At 43.4% G+C, this 23,517-nt stretch overlaps 2 protein-coding genes across 7 annotated transcripts in view; one reads left to right on the forward strand and one right to left on the reverse strand.

The window, feature by feature from the left end:
* The window catches only part of BRF2 (BRF2 general transcription factor IIIB subunit), a 296,389-nt gene that overhangs the window by 222,405 nt on the left and 50,467 nt on the right, over positions 1 to 23,517 (forward strand). The gene's annotated exons all lie outside the window — the stretch shown is intronic.
* OGDH (oxoglutarate dehydrogenase) overlaps positions 7,690 to 23,517 on the reverse strand; it is a 53,510-nt gene continuing 37,682 nt past the window's right edge. For all 6 annotated transcript variants that reach the window (XM_083588399.1, XM_083588400.1, XM_083588396.1 and 3 more), the window contains 13 exons: positions 22,134 to 22,313; positions 21,657 to 21,809; positions 19,971 to 20,073; positions 19,419 to 19,547; positions 18,480 to 18,630; positions 18,074 to 18,201; positions 17,778 to 17,956; positions 17,095 to 17,166; positions 16,588 to 16,710; positions 15,227 to 15,299; positions 13,368 to 13,531; positions 12,442 to 12,596; positions 7,690 to 10,888 (listed from right to left, as the gene is read on the reverse strand). In XM_083588399.1, the coding sequence (XP_083444525.1) occupies positions 10,768 to 10,888; positions 12,442 to 12,596; positions 13,368 to 13,531; positions 15,227 to 15,299; positions 16,588 to 16,710; positions 17,095 to 17,166; positions 17,778 to 17,956; positions 18,074 to 18,201; positions 18,480 to 18,630; positions 19,419 to 19,547; positions 19,971 to 20,073; positions 21,657 to 21,809; positions 22,134 to 22,313 (1,731 nt within the window). In that variant the 3' untranslated portion in view covers positions 7,690 to 10,767. The remainder of the gene's footprint in view (positions 10,889 to 12,441; positions 12,597 to 13,367; positions 13,532 to 15,226; positions 15,300 to 16,587; positions 16,711 to 17,094; positions 17,167 to 17,777; positions 17,957 to 18,073; positions 18,202 to 18,479; positions 18,631 to 19,418; positions 19,548 to 19,970; positions 20,074 to 21,656; positions 21,810 to 22,133; positions 22,314 to 23,517) is intronic.

Raw genomic sequence — 23,517 nt, forward strand, 5'->3', positions numbered from 1 at the left:
ACTGTGCTACCAGGCTGGCTCCGGGCTGCTGAGGCTGCCACTGCCATATTTCCTGGGGACAGATTTGCAAATCTGGAGACATTCCCTGGGAACCGGGGACATCTGGTAACCCTACCTTACAGAAGCTAAGTAGGTCTTGGTCTGGTCCGTGTCAGGATGGGAGACACCTTAGAAATCTGCTCTATGCTACTGTAAGCTCCACGGTGGCAAAAAGGTGAGAGATAACCGAGTGTCAGAAGAATCATGTACATAAGAACAGCCTGCTGGCCCACTGAGTCCAGCCTTCTGTTCTTCACATTGTCCACCCAGGTACCTGCGGGAAACCTCTCCCCTCCTGAGGTTTCCAGAAGACAGAATCAGAAGCGCTGCTGCCTTTGACCATACAATGGAACCTCGGGTTGTGAACGTGATCCATGCGGGAGGCATGTTCGCAACCCGCAGCATTTGCAACCCGCAGCGCATGTGCGGGTCGCGATTCGGTGCTTCTGTGCATGTGCAAAGCACAATTTAGTGTTTCTGCACATGCACAAGCGCCGAAAGCCAGAAGTAGCCCGTTCCGGTACTTCTGGATTCGGCGCGGTGCACAACCCGAAATTGCGTAACCTGAAGCGTCTGTAACCCGAGGTACCACTTTAAAGGCAAAGCCAATTCGTCACGACAAGCAGGTATTGATAGTTTTCTTGTCCATGGATTTGTCCAAACCTCTTTCAAAGCCATTTCAAAGTTTGTGGCCATCACTGCCTCTTTTGGGAGCAACTTCCATTGGTTTAGCCATGTGCTGCGTGAAAGAAGACTTTATTTTGCAAGTCCCAGATCTTCCAACATTCAGCTTCATTGACTGTCCGTGAATTCTAGTGTTAGGAGAAAGGAAAAACCTCTCTCTGCTTTCTCCATGCCTTGTGTAATTTTAGAAGCTTCTTTCATGTGGTAGAAGTTTCCCCTAAACTAAAAGTCTGAAATACTGCGTAGTGGAGTAGCTCCTCACAGAGTTACAATTCCCAGCAAACTACACTGCCCAGAATTCTTTGAGGGAAATAATGTGCTGTAAAATGTAAACAGCTGCGAGTGAGATGGACAAAAAGCTGCTTTGTAGTATGCCAGGTCAGAACTTACTCTTCTTAGAGAACCCTTTATTTCCCTCTTTTTCCATTAGGCTGCCAGATCTTGTGCTTTTTATCAGGTCTCATGATTCTGTACTCACCCTGTAATAACCACAAAAATAAAATTTTAAATACCAACCCCCACACAATCCCCATTATCTCCCTCCTTTTCTGGAGTTGACAGAAGAGGGCTGGCAATCTAACAAGCCTTCATAAGCAGCAAGGAGAGGGAAGCTTGATTCTGTGAAGACTATTTAGGGAATAATAAGGTTTGGGGATAGAAGACTTTTGCTAACTGTTGCTTGATCCTGCATGGAAATGCCTCTCAATCCATGATGTAAAATTACTTCTCTCTCATTATGTTTGAGGTTTCTGCAAATGTACCTGATCACCTTCATCTCTTCCTACCCCATGATTTAAAATGGGGTGGGGAACATCTGGCCCCCCAGGAGTTTGAATTTGGCCCATGAGGCTGACACTTAACCCGTCCCAAAGCAATGCCTTATGTGACATCAGGTGTGTGGCAGGTGTCTCTGCCAATGCACAATCGGGAGCCTTAATATGCAATCCTGATTGTGCATTGTTGTTTAGTCATTTAGTCATGTCCGACTCTTCGTGACCCCATGGACCAGAGCACGCCAGGCATTCCTGTCTTCCACTGCCTCCTGCAGCTTGGTCAAACTCATGCTGGTAGCTTTGAGAACATTGTCCAACCATCTCATCCTCTGTCGTCCCCTTCTCCTTGTGCCCTCCATCTTTCCCAACATCAGGGTCTTTTCCAGGGAGTCTTCTCTTCTCATGAGGTGGCCAAAGTATTGCAGCCTCAGCTTCAGGCTCCGTCCTTCCAGTGAGCACTCAGGGCTGATTTCCTTCAGAATGGATCGGTTTGATCTTCTTGCAGTCCATGGGACTCTCAAGCGGCTCCTCCAGCACCATAATTCAAAAGCATCAATTATTCGGCGATCAGCCTTCTTTATGGTCCAGCTCCCTTGGAGTTCAAAACGAAGCAGGGCAAAGGCTAATAGAGCTCTGTCAAGATAACAAGCTGGTCATCACAAACACTCTTTTCCAACAACACAAGAGATGACTCTACACATTGACATTACCAGATGGGCAGCATCTACCACCCATCAGTGTTAAACTCTCCAAAGCGGAGACCTCTACTGATAATGTTAAAAAAGCCAAGTGTAATGAACCCTATTATAATGATAATCATATTATTTTAAGCATGGTACCATAAGTCATACTTCTGTATGCAGAATAATTGTGACATGCATTTCAACAACAGCAGTGGTTCTCAAATTATAGGTGCACAACACCCCAGAGCAGGAGGATGCAGTGTCTCAGAGGTGCATAAGTTTCTTTTTAAAAAAAAGTTTTTATTTATACTTTTCAAGTTTATACATTTCATTAGTTTTAGAATCATTTTAACATTTCAAAACTTGACTTCCTTCCCCTTCTCTCTGCAGTTCCCCGAATTTATTTTTTAATATTTTCTGCATATCCAAATTCATTTAATTTGCTCATTTAATTATCTACTTTAAATATATACTCTTATGAAACTGAAGGTTTATTACAATAATCCTGCCAATGTTTCTATCTGTTTGCGATTTATCTGCAAATATTCAATAAACCATTTCCATTCTTTTATAAAAAGTTTGTTGTCTTGATTTCTTATTCTTCCGGTAAGTTTCGTCATTTCTGCATGTTCCATAAGTTTTTGTATCCATTCTTCCTTTGCTGGGACTTCTGCTCCTTTTCACTTTTGGGCAAGTAGCATTCTTGCTGCTGTAGTAGCGTAGCATACATAAATAAATTTCAATACAATTTAGGTAGTTCTGCCCTTATAATTCCCAAAAGAAAAGCTTCTGGTTTTTTCCCCAAAAGTTATTTTGAACATCCTCTTCAATTAATTGTATATCATTTCCCAGTGCATAAGTTTCTAAGGACATCCTCTTCTCAGCAGCCTGGAAAGGTGGTGGTGAGCTCTTGCTAGAACAGCTGCATTGATCCACATGGGAATTATGGGGTCAACTGCATCCACCTTACCCCATTAACACCACCCAATGTTCAAGAACTGCTGCCATTTAGTTCTAGGTCATTCAATTGTGGTTTTAGGAGGTGAGTCAACGATGCCATGCTCTGTTTTAATGCAAGTGACTTGGTACCCTTTTCTACAGAGCTCACATGTAGCAGCAGGGTGCATGCTATTGCACATGAAGATCCCTGTTCACCAGCATTGTCAGTGCTGAATTGGCAGGAGAACCAAAATTTATGGGTAAATGCTGAATAAGAGGGTAGGTTTAAATATCCAAAGACTGGAGAGAGGGCATATGAACCGTAGAGAACCTTTCAAAGTTCTTCCCAGCCTCTGTTTCCTTGCCATCACCTACTCATTACTACAGTTTTCTCATTACTCTGTTTTCTCTGACATCGCCTACGCATTACTATGGTGGTGCCTGGCGGCCAAGCCCATTTATCTAGCTTTAACAAGAAAAACCAGATTTTCCGCCTTGGTTAGAAAGAAAACTCCACCCGAGTTTTCTCTTAAACAGATTTGTTGACCAAGAAACAGAGGCAGTGCTGGATCACAAATTAGTATGTATGGGGTTGGTAGGACAGTTTTCACTGGAACAGCTTGGGAACCTCCAAGCTTCTGCACAGACGGTGGGGAGAGAATCCATTAAGGAGTCCAAGGATGGGAAGCTTGTGGCTCGCCAGATGTTGCAGGACTACAGTTCCCATAACTCCTGAGCTTTGGCTAGGCAACTAGGCTAGCTGGGCCTGATGGGAACTGGAGTCCAACAACTTGTTGAGGGCTACAGGTTCCTTGCTGCTGCATTGAGCTGTTGTGCATTCCCTTTGTTTAGCATTCTAATGTACCTTTGGTTGCTGTTAACATTCATTTTCACAGAAGAGCTTAGGAGAATTAAAATGCTTGCGGCAACATCTTTTGAAGTACAGTGGTACCTCGGGTTAAGTACTTAATTCGTTCCGGAGGCCCGACCTTAACCTGAAACTGTTCTTAACCTGAAGCACCATTTTAGATAATAGGGCCTCCCGCTGCTGCCACGCCGCCGGAGCACAATTTCAGTTCTCATCCTGAAGCAAAATTCTTAACCCGAGGTACTATTTCTAGGTTAGCGGAGTCTGTAACCTGAAACGTATGGAACCTGAAGCGTATGTAACCTGAGGTACCACTGTACTCTTTGGTCCCATCTAGGGCTGCGATATGGCCGGAATTTCCTGGACATACACAGGATTCGTCCGTCGAAAACGGCGTCCGGGCATATGGCAACCCATCAGAAGTGTCATTTATTTGCCTCCCCCCCAATAAAGCTCAACAACTTTTGTGTCCGGATTTTCACTTTTGGAAATATGGCAACCCTAGTTCCATATGTATCAGATTTAATCTCAAATCTATGCCAATAATGTGCTGCCATCTGGTGGCTCCATTACGACCCATCATCCAGCATTGTAGACTGGAGGCGCATTACATTAAGGCTCCAAGCATCTGGGTGCTACAACAAAACTTTTCCAAACCTCCTAAAAAGGGTTCATGGGCTATTTTCAAGGTAACAACTGGGAGATGTGTTAGACATTTCCCAGGTCTGTTATATCTCAAGACATTTTAGCACTTTGGTATGCCAGTCAGCACCGTGAACTGTCCCTTAACAGGCTGTTAATGAGTGTGTTCAAGTGATGCTGAACTTTTACAGCTTGAGCTCTCCCTACAGCTGTAGATGCAAAGGCCATAGGTGGGACTGAGTTCTGTCTCCTGCCCCTAGCCAAGTCCATTCTGTATAGCATCTCTTTTTTAAAAATAGGCACCTGCCAAGTGAACTAACACCACCCCTTCCAAAGGCTTTTTGGACTGGTTACTTGTGGTGAAATACGAGATTACTATGCCAGTTACATGCATAGTCCCACTTGCCACCAAAACAATTTGCTGCCCTTAGAATCAGCTGATGAGCAGTGTTTGATCCTGCTGCTTTGGTTGCATACAGCAGTCCCCATAAGGGGAACTGCAGGGCCCGGCCAAATGGAAAGGGATGTACAGTAATGGACACAGCCGTCAAAGAATTGAACCACATCCACCAGCACATATCACCAGGACAACAGCAGAGGAGTGTGGTTCTGTGGAAATGGCCTCATTAACCAAATTGAATCCTCTGGAGGGCCAAGATTGCTCTGCCAGCTGGGGGTTCCTAAAAGTATAGGGGCATCTGAGCTATTCTAGATTTAAAAGCGTGGAGAACACACCGTGGTGCTCCTAATGGCGGAGTGGTACAAAGACCAGAGCTTGCAGTCAGTTGCCCCATCACTTTCTTGCAAGGTCTGCTGCTATTTCATGGTGTGCCAACCATGCGGAATTCACACCTGTTTTCTCAAACAGCACCAGTTAATTTGCACCTTAGGCAATCATTCCTGTCCTATTTATACCGCTAATGCAGTGGCAACTTAAGTTTCTGCTGTTCCTCCGCATTGTGCCAGTGCAGAACAAAATAGAGCACTTATCTCTTATGCCCCCGCGTTATGATGAGAGTGGAAAATGGAAAGAAGAAAAAAATCCCATTTGAAAAGGACATGTCTAGACAGCACAAGCACTTGCTTAGTTTTCAGAACCATTTGCAACATGGGTGGGAAACCCAGTCTAGTTGATCAACAACTCCCAGCACATGCCAGTTGGAGTTGATGGACTTGCCGGACACCAATAGCTAGAGGACCACCAGTTCCTTGTGGCCCTGATCTACAAAGTCGTTTTATTCTTAGTGGGTAGAAGCCAAGTAATTCTTCTAGCCTATATTGTCTGCCAGACTATATATTCAAATGCATCTTCATAGCTGCCACTGCAGTGTTTTTGAATAGCAGCTGTACTGCACCCCCACCACCAAGATCGCAACCACAGCAGATGGAAGGGCATTTTATCTTCATCCCATGCTAGTCTGGATAAAATTGCCCTCTGAAAGCCATTTGCCCTTGGCCTAGAAACATAAGCGGCTGCCCTCCTGAGGCAAACTGCAGTTTCAGTGGTACTTGTTAGACACTGGCACTCTGTACACACTAACAGCACTGTGGGGGGTGAGAGAAGAGCTAAGAATCTGCTCCAACAAAATCTGCTTGTTTTGAAATCACCTGTCTTGACTTCCAATGAAAAGAGGAGAGCAAGGCAAACCTCTTGATCTGCAGGAAATAGGAGTGGGCTGGCCACCATCTAACTCATTTCATGTTCTCTGTGGTTAGAACAAATTACATTTCTAACATTGAGTTATTACTTAGTTAACCTATTTATTAAATCTGCATACATTTGCAAATAAACATGGTATGCCTGAAGGAGCGTTATTTTCTTTATTTTCAGATGATGCACATGTGTAATAGCAGCATTTTAAAAGATGCATTCCCTGATGCATGAGGAAAAAGAGGGGATACGTCTTTTAAAATGCCAACTTTGTTTTCAGAAATCTGCTGCCCAATTAATCAGGGACTCTTTTTCAATTCAAAGCTACCCCCCCCCCCTAAACTGTGCTGGTGGACACTAAAGCTGTCCTGGCTTTCTTTCATTACTGTACTTCATGAGCCAACTCTATAGGAGTATTTAAGAAAAAAAGTTTTCTCTCTCTCTAAAAAACATCTCTTTCTAGGTGTGGGATAATCAGCTTCAAATAACCAATATGCTTGAAGTCTGATTAATGCATGAAGGTGTTAAAGACCATATAGTAAGCTGTCCTGCCAGGCTTAGCTCACCTTGGGAGGAACTAGGTAGTCAAGTCTTTGTTCCTATTGAGTTCACCATGTGAGAACATCTGGTCTGGCTGCTCCACTTCAGACCGCATGCCTCTCACAAACCACTCTCAAGTTCCTATACCAATAATTTACAAACTTTCACCATTTTATAACTATGCCATGTTTTACTGCCTGTGCAATTTTCTGAAACACATGGATCTGACCTTTGGAGAGTTTGTAAGGAAACTTATTTTGTAACTTACCAAATGTGTGGTCTTTTCTATATGCTGGGGTAAGAGAGAAACTTTGGAGCTCACTTTAAAGGATTTATTTTAAAGGTCTAACAGCCTATATTTCCATGCTTTACTTTGCTGCATATTTTGTGATGCTTGTTAACCAAAGGTGAATGAGAAAAATTCAGAAGTCACTTTCCATGCATCCTATTGCTGGCACTGACTCCTCCGAACACGTCAGGATAATTATGCCGCACTGAAGCCCAGTGGTGGCTGCTGCTGTCGATTCAGTACTTACCTTGAGATATACTTGCCTTGCTGGACCACCTGGACTTGCAGGTTGGACCAATTCAAAATGATGTTTAAGCTTTTAGTGTGCCTACTTGGGGGTGGATGGTCTTCAGACCAGGGTCAAGAAGTGCTCATTGAGCACCAACTGTAATAAATAGCTTCAGATAAGCATAGATTATGACTCTTGCTCAAGTCATTTTATACGTTTTCACAGGAGTGTGCAAGGCTGCAGACGGAATTGGTCTTTCCCGGTTTCCATCCCACCTGCCCTCAACAGGGGCTTGTGTCATTTGCACTGGGTGAAAGAATGAATCTCGGACAACTGAGCAAGCTGGAGACACTTTGGGAAGAAGATCAGGCTTTATTGTTTAAGCCAGACATGTCTGATTTTTTGTTTTTGTTTTAAAACCAAAATAAATAAAAGTCAGGCTGCGAGTTTGAGGGGAGCCCTAGGGTAGCGCTAGCCCTGAACAGGCAACCTCCCTCTCTCCACTGGCCCCTGGCTTTGGCAAAGGTTAGACACTAGGATTTCTCTCTCTCTCTGCAGAGCTAAAGAACAAATATTGCAGTCCCACATAAACCCTTTTGTTGACAGCTTACCCCCAAACAGTGGGCATCACTTTTGGAATGTGCTGTTCCCACTAGTGAAGCAGCACAGATTCTTAGATTATAGAAAAGTATTTATTCACAAGATGGCACACTCTTTTGGTATGGCTGGCAGCACACAGAGAAGATAGATGGGGACAGGAGGAAGCTGTATGTCTCTCAGTAATGCCCAGGGGTCAGCCAGATGAATATAGAGCTGGACATCTCCTGTCAAAGACAGCAAAGATGTTAAGGTTTTCTTTTCTCTGAGGGATGGGAAAGCTCTGACGTGACATGGCATGGCAACATACACAGACCACATTCAGAAGCTCAGGAGATTGACACAGAATAGAAAAAGGCTTAGGCGGAAGTGCAACAGTGGGCGCATGCTATGTGTTCTGTCCAAGAGGGTAGGCTCAACCTAGTTCAGAATTTCTCTCTTCAACAGCCTTGCCAATCAAGTCATTGCTGCCATTGCCACCAAATGACATTGTGATGACCGCACGGAGGGGGGAAAAAGGAAGGGACAGCCAAAGCACTGAGGTACATTCTATCACTGGCAGACCACTGTGCAATTACTGTGATTGAAAGCAGTTGCCAGATATCAGCAATGGGTTAAAAAAAAGAGAGCGCCAAGAAATGGCATCAATTCCTGTTGCAAAGGCCACAAAGTAGAGGGGGATTGACTGTGGCCATGCTTGAGCCTCTGGACTGCAGGCAGAAGTTATAAGCGTTCCTAAGACCAGTCAGTATATTCCAGTGTGCACACGGATGAGGAAGCAGTAAGAAATCTCACATGGGATCAATTTTGAGCTATCTTGTTAGCACACTACCTACTGAGAGGCGCCCTGCTCAGGCGACGGCTAGGAAAGCCCCAACACCCAAGGGCCCCCAGAAAGGCAGAAGACTACAGCAACATAAAGTTAGGGAGGTTCACCAAAAAGATCCTTGGAACTACCTCAAAACCTTTTTCTTAAAGCCATAATGTTTAATTGCTTTCACTGTGTCTCTCCCCGCTCCCCAATTAGGGCTGTGTTTGAGAAGCTGTGTAATTCAGGAGAAAGCCAATGAGAAGTAGGTACAAGCTACTCCATAGCAGAAGTGCATGCCGTCCTAAACTCTGCTCACACAGTCTAAGCATAGAGCTAGGAAAACACAGGGACAGAATCTATCCAGCAACAAGGAAACTGGGTGTTTATATCCATGTTTGAGCCTCCTGGGACAAGTACAGTGGTACCTCCGGTTGTGAATGGGATCCGTTCCGGAGGTCCGGCCGTATCCTGAAATTTTCGCAACTGGAGAGACTGCTTTTGCGCACACGGCAGTAGACCGCTTCTGCGCATGTGGCAAAACACTTCCAGGTTTCCTGCTTTTGCAACCCGAAGTTTACGTTACCCGAGGTTAACATAACCTGAGGTTCCAATGTAAATATCTTGCTAGAAAGGTCAGTGGAGGTCAGAGACACCAACATAAAAATGTTTCTAGCAGGCTACATATCAATTATGCTAAGTTGTTGCAACTCAGGCCTCATCCAAAAGTTTTGCAATGACAGAAAATAGGTCTTTTCTTTAAAAAAAAAAAACTTCACCCGCCAATTCTATATACACAAGTAGTTCTTTAAAAGCATTGCTAAACTCAAAAGTTAAGACTGAAATAATCATTATGGAAGTAATTTATGAAAGAGGTGTGCAGCAAAGGTAGATTCCCATTTGCATGAAACTCAGGAAAAAAAAAGTGCAATGTGACTATAGCCCATGAAGAGGGGGGAAACATTAACTTCTGCTCAAGTAATAGTAGAGACTCAAATTTTGCTCTACATGTGGTATTACAGACAAGAGTGTGATCTAAGTATCAGTCCCAACATTTTCCTATACAAAACATTAGTTCAGGGGTGTTTTTTTTATTCCCAAGTGTAGCTTTCTCTTGGTCAGAACCTGAAAGCTAAGCAAACCTGGAGGCTGAAAGAGAAGTGGCTTTGGTGACTGTATAAAAGACTATTTAGTGTCCACTGTATACCAAGTTCCTACCCAGGAAGGGATATTAGGACTACAAATGGTGGCAGTTTTGAAAAGAGCACGCCCCTCCCGCAAACAGATTAGTGCCTGGGCTGAGTTATAACTTCTTCATTAAAGGGTGAGGGACCCCTCCTGGAAGAAGAGTGCCTGAATTTGAGCTGTCTGTGCGTGTATTCAGCATGGGTAATGCTAGGCTGCTAAACCACAAGAAACAGCAGCAGTGATTTAGGGTGCTAGCCCAGGATTTTCAGTACTAGGGTTGTCGTGCATAAGGAAAGGGAATCTAATCTCATTACACAATTGAAGAGTTATGCCAGATCAAACACTTCTGGAGAGGAAAAGGGAATGAAAAGACATCATTCCTCTCATCCTTCCAGGTGGGCACATTTGTGTTTGTGATTTAAAAGCAACGCCTGCCTCCTGAATCACTGCTGGGTTGGAGACAATGACTCGGGCATCATCTGGAGTCATCACAGTCTCAAGAGAGAGACATTTGTTTGGAAGGCAAATACCAGTCCCTCTAAATCCCTCATTCTGGGGACTGGGGCTGGTTAGTCCCAGGGTTCTCAGAAAGGACATGGGCTTGTGCTGGAGTGATAACCCACTGTTCCAGAAGTTTGATCTACAGCACACAGAAGATAAAACCTAACACAAGCATTCTGGACAGGGTCACTGAAGAGGCAGTTCCTCAAGAGCAAACAAGAGATTAATAACAGGCGCCTTAAGTTAGCTTACAAGGTCTATAGTTAAGGACATAGAAAGGAAGTGAGCAGACAGAGAAACACACACAGTGCGCTGCGGAAACCAGTCCAAGAGTATTTAAGACAAGCCCTTAAAAGAGTCGAGGTTGAAGGCAGTGTCCAAAAAGCGCTGCAGCTCAGTCAGATGGTTCTTTTTGTTGCCTGTGGCTGGTGCGGCAGCAGGTTCACGTCCAGCATACCTAGCATGTGGAAAGGAGAAAAAGAAAGATGGCGATTTGTAGCTGGTGTCCTTTAACTGCTCATCTGCAGTCACACTGGCTCTATATGGGACTGGCAGAGTTCAAGACCGGGGATGTACTTTGGGCCCTGTAGCCCTGTGCTTTTCTGCCCCTGGGTCAGCTACCACAAAGTCACGTGCGGGTTTTTTGTTTTCTGTGTTCTTTGGCAGTGGTTGCCCCACAACTTCTTTGCCCTCTTCCCCCAGTTTTCTTGCTAAAACAAGGTTTCCACGGGAAACTCCAGCCTGCAGACCAATTTTCATGCACACCTGTCAATCAATTGACATCACTGGAGTGATGGGAGCTAATGGGTGTGGTTCATTCCTACTAGATGCTGCTTCATCAGCGTGTTCCCCCTTCTTCCCCCACCATAGGTAAATTCCGATAGGTGGGCAGGATTGTTCAGCTATCAGTTACCCAATGTAACTGGTGGGGGGGGGGATAAGGAATTTGGCCTCCTGGGTCAGAAAGGTCCTCCAACTTAGGCTTAGGTCATTTATGTGCCCAGTGCAGCTCGAGTACCCCACAACCAGCAAGTGGGGCAATACCCTTCAGTTCCCAGCACTTAAGTCCAGTTATGTAAGCCCACATATGGAGTGCAGTACTGTAACGTTCCCAGGGTCCCCTAACCAAGGCCTGTTCCCAGATGGTTGAGTCCAGACCTCCCTTAAAATACTTGCTGCTCTTTCTGCGTTCTTACTTTAGAGCATCCACACCAGGCATGTGGAGGGAGAGACGTTTACCTTGGAACCCACCCACACCTGAGCAGAGACAGTTAAAACATTCATTTAAGTAACATACCAAACAAAATAGATGGCCACAGTATACCAATTTCCCAATTTAAAACAACTGTCCTAATTTTCACGAGGACACCTATCCTCTTCTACATACACTTTCCCAGCCTGCTCCAACTGCAGTACCACTTGCAAGGCGATCTATCACCAACTACTACTCTGTTCTGTGGGAAGGATCTTGGTGATTTTTTAATATGTTAATGTGTTTGTGTTCCCAAAATATGCAAATTTATGTTACTTGTAAGCTGCCTTGGAAAGTGGGATAGATTAATAATTGTAAAAAAGAAAGAAAGAAGGTAAACAAACATTTCTCTATTATAACCAGCCCTTTGGCCTTTAACAGCATGTAATCTTTTATATGGGTTTATTGGCTTGCTTGCTTGTCTGTTTCCGTTACATGTTTTGTGTTCTTGTTTTGCAATTTTATTTTGCAAAGCACCCTGCAATCTCCAAAAGAAGATGAGTATACAAATTGAATAAATAAATAATTTTTTGTCACATCTCATTCCCTCTGTCTCTCACAGCCTTTCAATAGTCATTTTCCAACTGACACTCTGTCACTCGCTACCTCAGTTTGACGTTTCGTTCTACTCCCCTACCATCCAAGAAGAATAAGTGGAAGGAATGACTGCCACAACTGTATCTACCTCCAGAGCAAATATCTGAAGCTTGGCCTCCACCCACTGATCTAGCACCTGACTGTCAGTAGACGGTCCTTACCACACTGGCTTTGCCCGGTCAATGGTTGTGCGGAGTCTGGGCTTCACGTAATCATAGTATCCTTGGTTTTTGTGCTCTTCTTGACACCAAACAAGGTCTGCATTTGGGTATTTATGGAATTCCTTCAGCAGGAGATCAAATGGGAATGGCGACAGCTACAAACAACAGAAAGTTTATAGTTCACAAGGACTGTGGCCACCCAGCAACAAATTGTGGTGGGAAAAACAGCAGTCTTCGTTTGTTAGTTCCATGCAGTAAGAAACAGGTTGCATGCAGCCTTTTTCTTTTAGTAAAAAGCTTTTGGAGTCCAGAAATATACTTCTTAATCCCAGCAACATTATACTATTTGAAGTTTGAGGTCACTCTTAAGGCCAAATCCAAATGTAGCTACAATTGTATGACATGGGCACAAACCACTTTTCCCTGAAAGTAAAGGCAGATTGCAAGAATATTTACCTCGGCCCTTGTTCATAGATCAGGTGGGGAGGAACAAACCTCCAGGGCTTAATGGAGATGTCCGCTATAGGAAACTCAGCTGACCTGAATCTCTTAAGTATTCTGCAAATTGCTGCTCAACACCATTAAGAGTCTGTTTCTAGAATGAGCTCCTTGTTATATGTTTGCAGCATGCTTGAACAATAAATGCTCCACTTCAGAACTTTAGTCTGTAGGGCTCAACTGAAGTACTAAAATGTGTCCCCTGGAGGGGTTTTACTGCCTCCAGAGCAGTGCTTGGAAGGTTAGACTAGGCTATCAAGCCAAGAGGTTTGGGAGTATCAATTTAAAATTCAGCCCATACCTCCTCCTAAAATGCCTTTCAGTTTAAAGAGAGAATCTAAAATACTTCATTTCAGACCTCAGAAGGTCACACGACAGACTCACATTGACAATTTTAAGCAACAGAAATAATTCCTGCACCCCCCTACCTGCTCCACCCTTGTGATCGCCACGTCTGCTTCCATCTCCCGAGTCTTGCGCTCTCGGGTGAGCTCATAGTAGATTTTACCAGTGCAGAAGAGAACTCGCTTCACCCCCTCTGGATTCTGCGCAGCAGGACCGTTTTCTGGGATGACACGCTGGAAATGAGTCCCTGCAAAGGAGAAGTGTTTTTTTAAATAACAACCTTATTTATATAGTCCCATCAGCAAGTCTGGTGCTTTACAGACCACAAGGGGATAGGTCCCTGGCTCTAGGGAGCTTACAATCTGAAAGTTCAACACAGGGAAAACAGAAGAAAGGAGGCAGGGATAAACAGGGAAAGAAAATGCTGTTTCAGTTGAACAAGCTTAGGGTTAGTTACAGATCAGTTAACAATTAGCCCTGTCAGACACAGAACTTTTATTTAGACACATGGACAAAACTGAGCCAAATAAATATGATTAATGTAGAACCAAGGTAAAGGGACCCCTGACCATTAGGTCCAGTTGTGGCTGACTCTGGGGTTGCGGCGCTCATCTCACTTTATTGGCATGACTAAACCGATTCTGGCGAACCAGAGCAGCGCATGGAAACACCGTCTACCTTTCCTCTGGAGCAGTACCTATTTATCTACTTGCACTTTGACGTGCTTTTGAACTGCTAGGTTGGCAGGAGCAGGGACCGAGCAACAGGAGCTCACCCTGTCGCGGGGATTCAAACCGCCGACCTTCTGATCGAAAAGTCCTAGGCTCTGTGGTTTAACCCACAGCGCCACCCGCGTCCCTTGTAGAACCAAATGCTGCTTAAGGAAATTTTGGTTCCCAGCTGCCCATCTTGAATTTTTGAGTTCCTATTTTAGAGTTAAACAGCAGTGGAGAACTGGTTCTTATGCATGGTTCTCTTCACAGGGACTTGAAGCAAGTCAGAAGCAAGGCAAGGTACTGCCTTGCATACACGCTGCGTACCACAGCAGCAGCAAAGCCAGCAAGTTGGTTCCCTTAGACCTGAGTTCCAAAGCTCCCAGGTCTGAGGCAAGCAATAGCTATATAGTGGCTTCAAGGGCATGATTTTATTTATGGTGATCACATCTGGGGTGGGGGAAAGGTGGTTTTAGTTTTGTTTTGTTTTATGTATTTTAATCTTGTATTATTATGCTGTGAACTGCCCTGAGATCTACGGATGAAGGGTGGTATACAAATTTTAAAAATAAAATGAAATCTGTCCCTGAGCATGCAGAAGACTTGAGAAAGATCAACATCATTGTGCGGTATTATGACCCTCTAGAGAAAAAAGACAAAGCAACCGATGCAGCACTGTGTTGTATTTTGCTAATCCTGATTGCCAGGAGGCAACTGCTACTCTGCACTGGAAACCTGGAGAATGCCAAATTTAAAGACTGAGTTAGAGGCCCCTTTGACTGGGTCTTGACACTCTCAGGGCATAAACCAGAGAACTGCGCTATTGAACTATTAATGTGGAACACTGCTGCAGTATTTAAAGTGCTGAATGTGAAGTTCTCCTGTATTCTGCTAGCAAGCTGAATTAGAAATGAGATTAAGCAAATGCCTACAGTGGTCTCCCAAATCAACCTTTCTAAGAATCTGCTCTGTCTGGCTATATTTTTACCTACCAGATGAGAAAACAGGAGATGGGAAGTGTGGGAGCAGCTATCCAGCTAAAACCTAGTCAGCAAATGTGCTTTTCGTGGCCACACAAAAAAATGGATCAGGGTTTTCTGCAGGGCACAGCTGTCCCAAGACAAGGCTACGGTTTCCTCACCTGACTACCGAGTCACATTATCTTCTGCCTGGCAGTGGAATACAAGGGAAGAAATTCCTCCCTGAACCCAGTCCCAAGCCGGCCGTACCTGGCAACATGTCGTCAAAGCTGGAACGAGCTTCAGGGTGACGCAACAGGGACTTTGGAGTGAAGACTATCAGCTAAGACAGGAAAGAAAAGATTCCAGAGTTATAGCCAGTATGGGATGGAAACACTTCCTGAATTAAGTACTGAATTATTATACTTACATTCAGGAGTAAAAAAGCCCAATAATCTGAAGTCAGTCAAATACAGATGTTTTGAAGCAGTAACAATATGACCCAAAGTCTACTAGGAAAGCACTGTCTATCCAGACATGTCTAACACACACCAAGATGATAATAATTACCAGGAAAATATCAGTTTTCATGCTTGTAATTCTGCCTTATTGAGTCATAATTGTTTTGCCTTAATGAAACTGCATCATACACACAGAATGACTTAGGGAAGAATCTGTGAACCTCCAGACATTGCTAGACTCTGAACTCCCATAAAGCCCCAACCAACATGGGCAGGGATGATGGGAGTGGCACCAGATCCCCCATTGCTGGCCCAGAGAACAGCAACACAAACGGGATACACAGAAGGCTGATTTGACTGAAGATTTAATTGCCCCCTTAGTATTACTTTTGTGCGTGCCAATGAAGTGGTATTGTGTTTTGAGTATTCATTGTTCCTTATTCTATTGCAAAAAATGTTGGTGTCAATGTCTTGCGAGTGAGCATAACTTTGTCAATTTTGCACTGCAGGAGGTCCTGAAACATACCGGATCATGCAGATTAATTTCTGGGGATGGCAAAACCCTTGGGACAGCTCAGGAAACAGAAGGTTTTTATGCAGTTTTATGAAAGATAAAATAAGATCCATCTTTGGTCTGATCCAGCAAGGCTCTGAAGCTTCACTCTACCGGCATGACAGCTGGATTTGACCCAAACTAGCCTTTTCCCATCAGCAATGACTCTTGACTCAGCCTTTCTAAGTAATGAATAGGCAGGAGCTGCACAAATACTTATCACTGAAGAGCGGCAAAGTTATGCAGTTTGAAGGATAACCAAAATAATACACTCTGTCCAAAGGCGTTCATTTTAGAAATCAGAAACAGAGCTCCCATGGAATTGGGTGCCATAAAAATACTAAGGAAAAACACTTTCTGGATAATCAGAATTCATCAAGGATTGGTTGGCTTGCCAGACCACTTCTAACTTATTTCTGGTTCCAGGCTAGTGGTTCCAGCTCTCTCATACTGCAAGGCTTTTGTCTTTCCTTGATGCAATGATAAGAGAATGCCAGGGGAACAAAAAGGCTCTACAGGTTCCCAAGTCATTTCATCATCCCACTTGTGTGCTGGACTTGGGGGGAGGAGAAAGCACATGCTCCTTCTGAAGTGAGGAAGTCATTCTACATACTGACCGGCTTCCGAAAGGGGAGAAGAATCTGCCTCCGCACAACATGGAAAAAGTTTGCTGGTGTGGAGCAGTTCACTACAATCCAATTGCAATCGTACAGCTGGCGCACATCAAAGTCATCTAGTTTCTTCAGGAGGAAAAAAACACAAGAGCCATAGTTAATGGCTGGGAAATGCTGCAGGCATCGACAAATAGTCAAACAGCCAAAACATGGCTATAATAAAATCAATTGTACAATATACTCTTCTATCACATACTTTGATTGCTAGTGGAGGATCAAGTTTGCCCTTTAATACGCAGGTAGGAGTAACACAGCACTGAGACTCATAGAGGCTTCAAGGACATAACCTCATTCATGGCTGAGGACCAAGACACACAAGGCCGCCATTTCACATGTTACATTAAGAAGTCCTTTCCAGAACCACTTCTTGATACTCTCAAGAAATAGGGACTAGAGTGTGCTTAAGCACAAAAGGAAGGAGCAGGAAGTACTCTCACAGACTTAACTCACCGGAAAGACATCTGGATCATCGTTGCACATCTGCAGAAACCTCTCTGGTCTGGCGGAAGAGTGCTCAGGGCCCTGCAAAAACACAAGGACTTTCAAGGATTTGGATTAAAACTTTATTGGCTAAACTGTATATTGACCGAAGCAGTTTAGGCACCAGAAGCAGCCAATATTAAGGTTGGGGGAATAAGCCTTTGTTCCATAATTTTATCCTACGGTTCTGATTGTGTCCCAATTTCATTGTTTTGCAAAAGGAATATAGCAGCCGAAGGCTTTGGCTTACTATCTGATTCAGACTTTATGATGGCATTCAGAACACCAGGCTCTATTACTACTAATACTTCATCTTTAGCCATGCATAAACTTACAATGGAAGAGGCTATGCTAAATTGTTCCATAACCTGCAACATACTTATCAGGGTCTACTGTAGGCACCCCCAACCTTCAGCCCTCCAGATGTTTTGGATTTCAATTCCCATCATCCCTGACCACTGGTCCTGTTAGCTAGGGATCATGGGAGTTGCAGGCCAAAACATCTGGAGGGCTGCAGGTTGGGTATGCCTGGTCTACTGCCTTCCTATTATCAGAGGAGCCTTTTCTATGAGGCCATTGCATGGGCCACGTCTATCTAAAATCTAAATCTAAGACAGGCAAAAGACTGTTTAGGAACAATAATGTTTTCTTACCATGCCCTCCATGCCATGGGGCAGCAGCAGTACGATGCCATTTTGTCTCACCCATTTGGCCTGTCCAGAGCAGATGAATTGATCAATAATACATTGAGCTGTATTGTGGAAGTCACCAAACTGGGCTTCCCACACGACTAAAGCGTTGGGGCTGGCCATAGCAAAGCCCAGCTCAAATCCTGCAATGACACAGATTAAAAACAATATGCTTTTCTGGAACCTTATGAGTGGGAGACTCAAACAGTACCAAATTAACTTACCCTCGATTTCTGTAAGGAGCCATGAGATGTACTTACCTAGCACTCCATACTCCGAGAGGGAGCTATTGCAGACTGTATATGGAGCTTGGTTTGGCCACAGATGGTTCATGGGAATACAGGTCCTCTTGTCAACATTTTGATCATGCAAGACATGGTGTCGGTGGCTGAAGAGGAAAAAAAGAAAGCTCTGCAATTTAACTGGTTAGAGTGACCAGGTGAGGCATTAAAGCAAGCACAGATGCAGTCCAATCCTAACACGGAGTTAGGTACACCTAACTGTGCAGCTTTAATAGATTTACATTGCTCTGGTCAAGGTGTTTCATTTGCAGCTGGAAAAGCTTTAGATCAAACTCATTATTGTGACCTGCTGCTAGGTACAATGACACTTTGAGATGTAATGTAACCCCTTAGGAATGCATTCTTTTTTAGGGGGGCACTTTACCTGAATGTCCCTCTCTCAACATCCTGCCCGCTCAGTCGGATGTGGATTCCCTCTTTAAGGAGAGAGCCGAATGCCATGTACTCTGCTAATGCCCAGTCTACAGTTCTATTGTTAACCAATTCTCCACGTGTTTTTAGAATTCTGCTCAAACCTGCAGAGAGAGAGAGAGAGAAGAAAAAGTTTTCAGCCTGCCTTGAAGAAACTACAATGATTGACTCCAGAGTACAGTCTTAACTCTACGGATGACTCTACGACAGCACTGTTCACATTCTTGCTTGAACTCAGCACCCAAAATACCTTGAACTACTGCTGCTCCAGAGAACATGGGGTAAAAACATTATAATATAAAGGTGTAAAAGAAGAAGCGGTGAAGGAGGCAAGTTGAAGGGTTCTGTTTTGAAGCAAGATCTCCTTCCACTAAAGCAAATCTATAGAGGACTGGGACATATTATATATGGAGAATTCCTAAATGTTCAAAGCAAACGAAGAACAGAAATCAATGAATGTTCATCAGTTGCTGAACATATACCTGAAAGTGACTGAAGAAATTTGCAAAGGATGTTGTAAGCATATGGTCCTCACGGACCCCTTTAGACATGACTAGTACTTAGCCCACTGTGAGGCACGCTCAGTATGTGCTGGGCAAGAGCACAAGTGCCACAGTGTCCCCCTCTCCCTAGTGCTCAGATTATATGTGAGTCTCCCCATACAAGAACATCACTTCACTGAAACCCCTTCATGCGTAGGTGGTTTATCCACAGCATTCCCACACTGACTGGCTCATCGTGTACCTAAGAGTCCACCATACCAACTAAAGTGCAATGGAACGGTAAGGATTATTATTAAAAAGAAGCCCAGTGTTGCCTTTTCTCGTGCAGCCTTCACTACATTAAAGATGAACCCTGAGGAATGAATGGCTATCAATGTGGAAAGTCATACCACCATGAATTGTGAAGTTTTCAACAGGCACTGAGCTGGCCACCTTTCCTATATGGGCCAAATCTTCTTCATTCAGGCCAGTGGAAGGGCAAGTCATGCTTCTGGGCTGGCCATCCAGAGTGAAGAAACCTGGGGAAGTAAAGAAGAGCACATTTAATGCGATGAGCCTCCCATTCATAGAACAGTGGAGGAAGATCTGGTTTCTGGAACACTAAACTATGTAAAAGTGGCCCTTTCATCGCCTTTCTCCTTTTGAGAAGAAGAAACTTGGCAAAGAAACTATCCTGAGCTAAAGACTGAACAAAATATTCCTTGCCAGAGCACCTGCAAAAAGGATAAAACTTGCTCATAAAGTGCCCCTCTCTTTACTGTCTGTGCATTTTGTTTACTAAGTGTGTAATGCTCACGTCTTCCTACAGTTTTTATACGCGATTTCAGTACTCGGAGCGTGGGGAAAGTATCTCTCTTTTTTGTGCCAGGAGCTGCATGTGTAATCCCCTGGCAGCACAACTACCTTTTAACAAAAGGTATTAGGAAGCAGCCAGCGCCTACCAGGCCACGGAGAATCTAGCCAGTGCTTGATGTGAAGGATTTTCTCATCCTTGGACCTGGCAAGGGCCTCTTCACAGATCTTATCATACTTGGAAATTTCCTCCTGAAATGCATAACCAACACAATGTAAGAGTTAGAAGGGTGAACCTAAACTGAAAAATTGGCATCAGTTCATTCTAAGTAAAGAGAGTTCAGGAAGCATTCTATTATATCTGCATTCTATTCCATTATTATTTATTCATTTTATTCTTAAAAAATATTAAGATACTGCTTTTCCTTTATAGGAAAATGCCAATGCATGAAAACTAGTGAACCAAAGGAAGACCACCAGAAAACAATAGCAGCAAAACCATGTGATACAGAATTTCAAGCTGCTCATCAGTTGACTGATGTTGACTTATTTACTATATTTCCTTCCAATACAAAAGGGCATTGTCCTACTAGTGTACAATCAATATGGTCATAAAAAAGTAACACAGAAAATAACACAGCTGGGGGAGAAAGTATACCCAGGAGACACCTCTTTTTTTAAAAGGACATTGCCCATATGCTGCCATGGAACTCAGGTGGCATGAGGGTGGTGAACAGACACAAGTTATCTGTGCATGGGGTGGCAGCCTGAAAGAAAATCACACGATCTGCTACAAGTAGGGCATACTTTTGGGTTGGGAGGAGTGAGTTATGGAATTATCTAATGTTTCTACCCCATCTGCAAGATCTTCAGGTATCTTCAGATCTGCCCCGCTCGCATCTTAAAGGTGTCATGTGGGGTGAGAGTGAAAACTATTTGCTCCAATCCAAATTAACCCCATCAGAATCTGCCAAGAGTGCAGAACCCATAACAGCTTAAACAGTGCTAGATGGGGTGGGGAGATTGTGGTTGGATGATGCACACCATTGGGTATTTCAATCCTGGCCCCTCTAATCATGCAGGGTATGTATGCTTCTATTAAATCCTAACTCCCCTTCTGCATGGTATATTGGTGGGTCTGTGGATAGTGACTTTTTTCCATTCCCCTTGTTTACCACCATTTGAGTCACCAACTTGTATTTTTAGTCTGCAAATAAAGGGAAGCCTATCACCTGGCAACATGAAGAAATATAATTACAACTTATCTTAAATATGCGTCACTCTGTATTGTTTTGATTAGTTACAGAATGACAACAGGCTCTTAAACTCCTCTCCACGACAGTTAACTGTTAGACATGACACAATAAACGTGGTTTTAGACTGATGATAGAAAACTGTTCTAAGCTTTAGTGTAATATTTATAGGACTAGAGCGGAGGAGAAATTCTGGGCCAAGAAATGGTAATAGCATTAGCAAGATGGAACCAGCATTTTTTAAAGAGTTTTGTTGTTCTGAAGCGTAACCACACATCATACTTAAACCTCTCTGATATTTTGTTCAGAGCTTCATCCTCCCCGTTTATCAGAATGCTTCTTCAACTTCTAGATTCTTTTCCTAGTTCTTTTTTGAAAACGCTGTTACAACCTTCTGTATTCAGCTTGAGACGGTGACAGATGATCTTGCCATATATGCTAAAGTAAATTTTAGTTTGCACTTCCTTGACCTCAGTTCAGCTTCCTTCCGCTTAGTCATTAAAATAAGATTATACAACATCTCTAAGAGGTTAAAATGGGTCAGTAGCTCCAGATTGACTGTGAAGACATAGATGAGTGTACCTCATACTCTGGCTGATTTACCACTCCTTGTGAAACTAGAGTCTCAGCATATTTCTGTAGCACTGGCTTCTGCTTTCGGATCTGCTTGTACATCAATGGCTGGGTGAACATTGGCTCATCCATTTCATTGTGCCCATTGCGCCTGTAGCATACCTAGCACATTTGGAGAGAAAAACAGAAACCTCATTATATCTTCGAAAACTAAAGGAAGTTCCAAGCACCAATTATTAACTATTTGGAGATATCTGATGCAAAGAAAATTTCAGAGGGACTAATTGTGATGACATTTTAGCAAGTTTCAGTGTAATCTAAATACCGGCTTACTTGAATGAAAAAGGGAAATGTTAATGGCACAAACAAAGGCTTATGGGTTTAAGTTTTAGCATGTTTACTACAATATATTTATGTTTCCTCTCAAACATATTATCATACCCGCAGATCACACAGGTATCCCCCAAAACAGGAGGCAGCACTTACCAGATCCACCACTACATCTTTGTGGAAAGTACTCCGCCATTCAGCTGCCACATTGCATACATACACCACAGCCTCTGGGTCATCAGCATTGACATGAAAAATGGGTGCATTAACCACCCGGGCCACATCTGTTGGGTATGGAGAAGAACGAGCCATTCGAGGGTCAGTAGTGAATCCAATCTGCAGAAGATAATAGAAGCAGTCTAAGTAATTGTGAAGAGTGCTTTATAGGTGGGGGTTTTTTTTTACTATTGATTTGTCAACTGTTTTATATAATTTGTTGCAACTGTGATGTTCTACTATATTATTTATTGAATGTAAGCCGCTTTTCGACTCCTGTAAGTGAAAAGCGGCATATAAATAAAATAGAATGAATGTTTGCACACCATGTTTTTTTTTCATTCAAAAACTTCAAAAAGTTGTAATCAGCATTTGTTTTCTTTGCGTACAATGAAGGCTACTTCAAGCAAATCTGTAAGGGTCTGGCAGAACACTGAGAAACTGGGGGGGGGGATCTCAGTTGCTAAAGATAACTGTGGGAGGAGCATCTTAGATAGTAGCCCCTCCATTTTTCATGCCTACTGTCTAGCTTCTCATGGCTGCTAACTGATGAATTCCTATGTGTCTCTATTCAGTAAAGGCTTCCCTCCCCCCCAAAACCAAACTGGTCAGCGATGACCTTCCTCTTTAACAGTGGAACAAGATCATTTTACTGGAAGACCCTATCTACCAGCATGTTTTGGAATCATCAGCATTAAGATGCCTTAGGAAGTCCAAGATGAAATCTAGTTCATCTTATTTAAGTCACTCCTAGTTCTCTCGTCTAACCACTAAAAAAATGGTCTTCATTAGGCACGGCTGAAGTACTGATGTATTGGATTCAATCTCAACTGTGCAATAATTTAGCTGCTTTTATTTTAAGGTTAATGGTAAAGAAAGAAGCAGTGAATTCTTGCTGCTTAACAGAAAAGCTTTGCTATATCCTGGACTTCAATTTCAAATGTTCATTTGACAAATCTGAGGTAAGGAACAAGAGAAAAACCAACTAGTCTCTTTTTGAAGAGTTTTAGTTTTCAAAGAGTTTCCACAGGTGAGACAAAAGTAGATGCATTTCAACAAGACTGCCAGGAGCCCAGAAAGTCTTCTACGCTCAGTTCTGCCAAGATCCAGGAAAGCTAGCATGAATAAGACGAGCCAAACCATTTTCTCAATGAATTAGCTCAATTATGAAAAGCCAGTGCGTTGGTTGTGAACTGTTATAGCTCAGCCAGCAGCAATCTGTGAAGCGGGCATGGCCTTTCAAGATGTTTTCCCATACATTTTAGAAGGAAGAGAAATCTGATTCAGTTTCAGTACATAACAGCATCACCCAGCTTCTACTAAA

The sequence above is a fragment of the Podarcis filfolensis genome (genome assembly GCF_964270895.1).
Source record: "Podarcis filfolensis genome assembly, chromosome: 15".
Lineage (NCBI taxonomy): Eukaryota > Metazoa > Chordata > Lepidosauria > Squamata > Lacertidae > Podarcis > Podarcis filfolensis.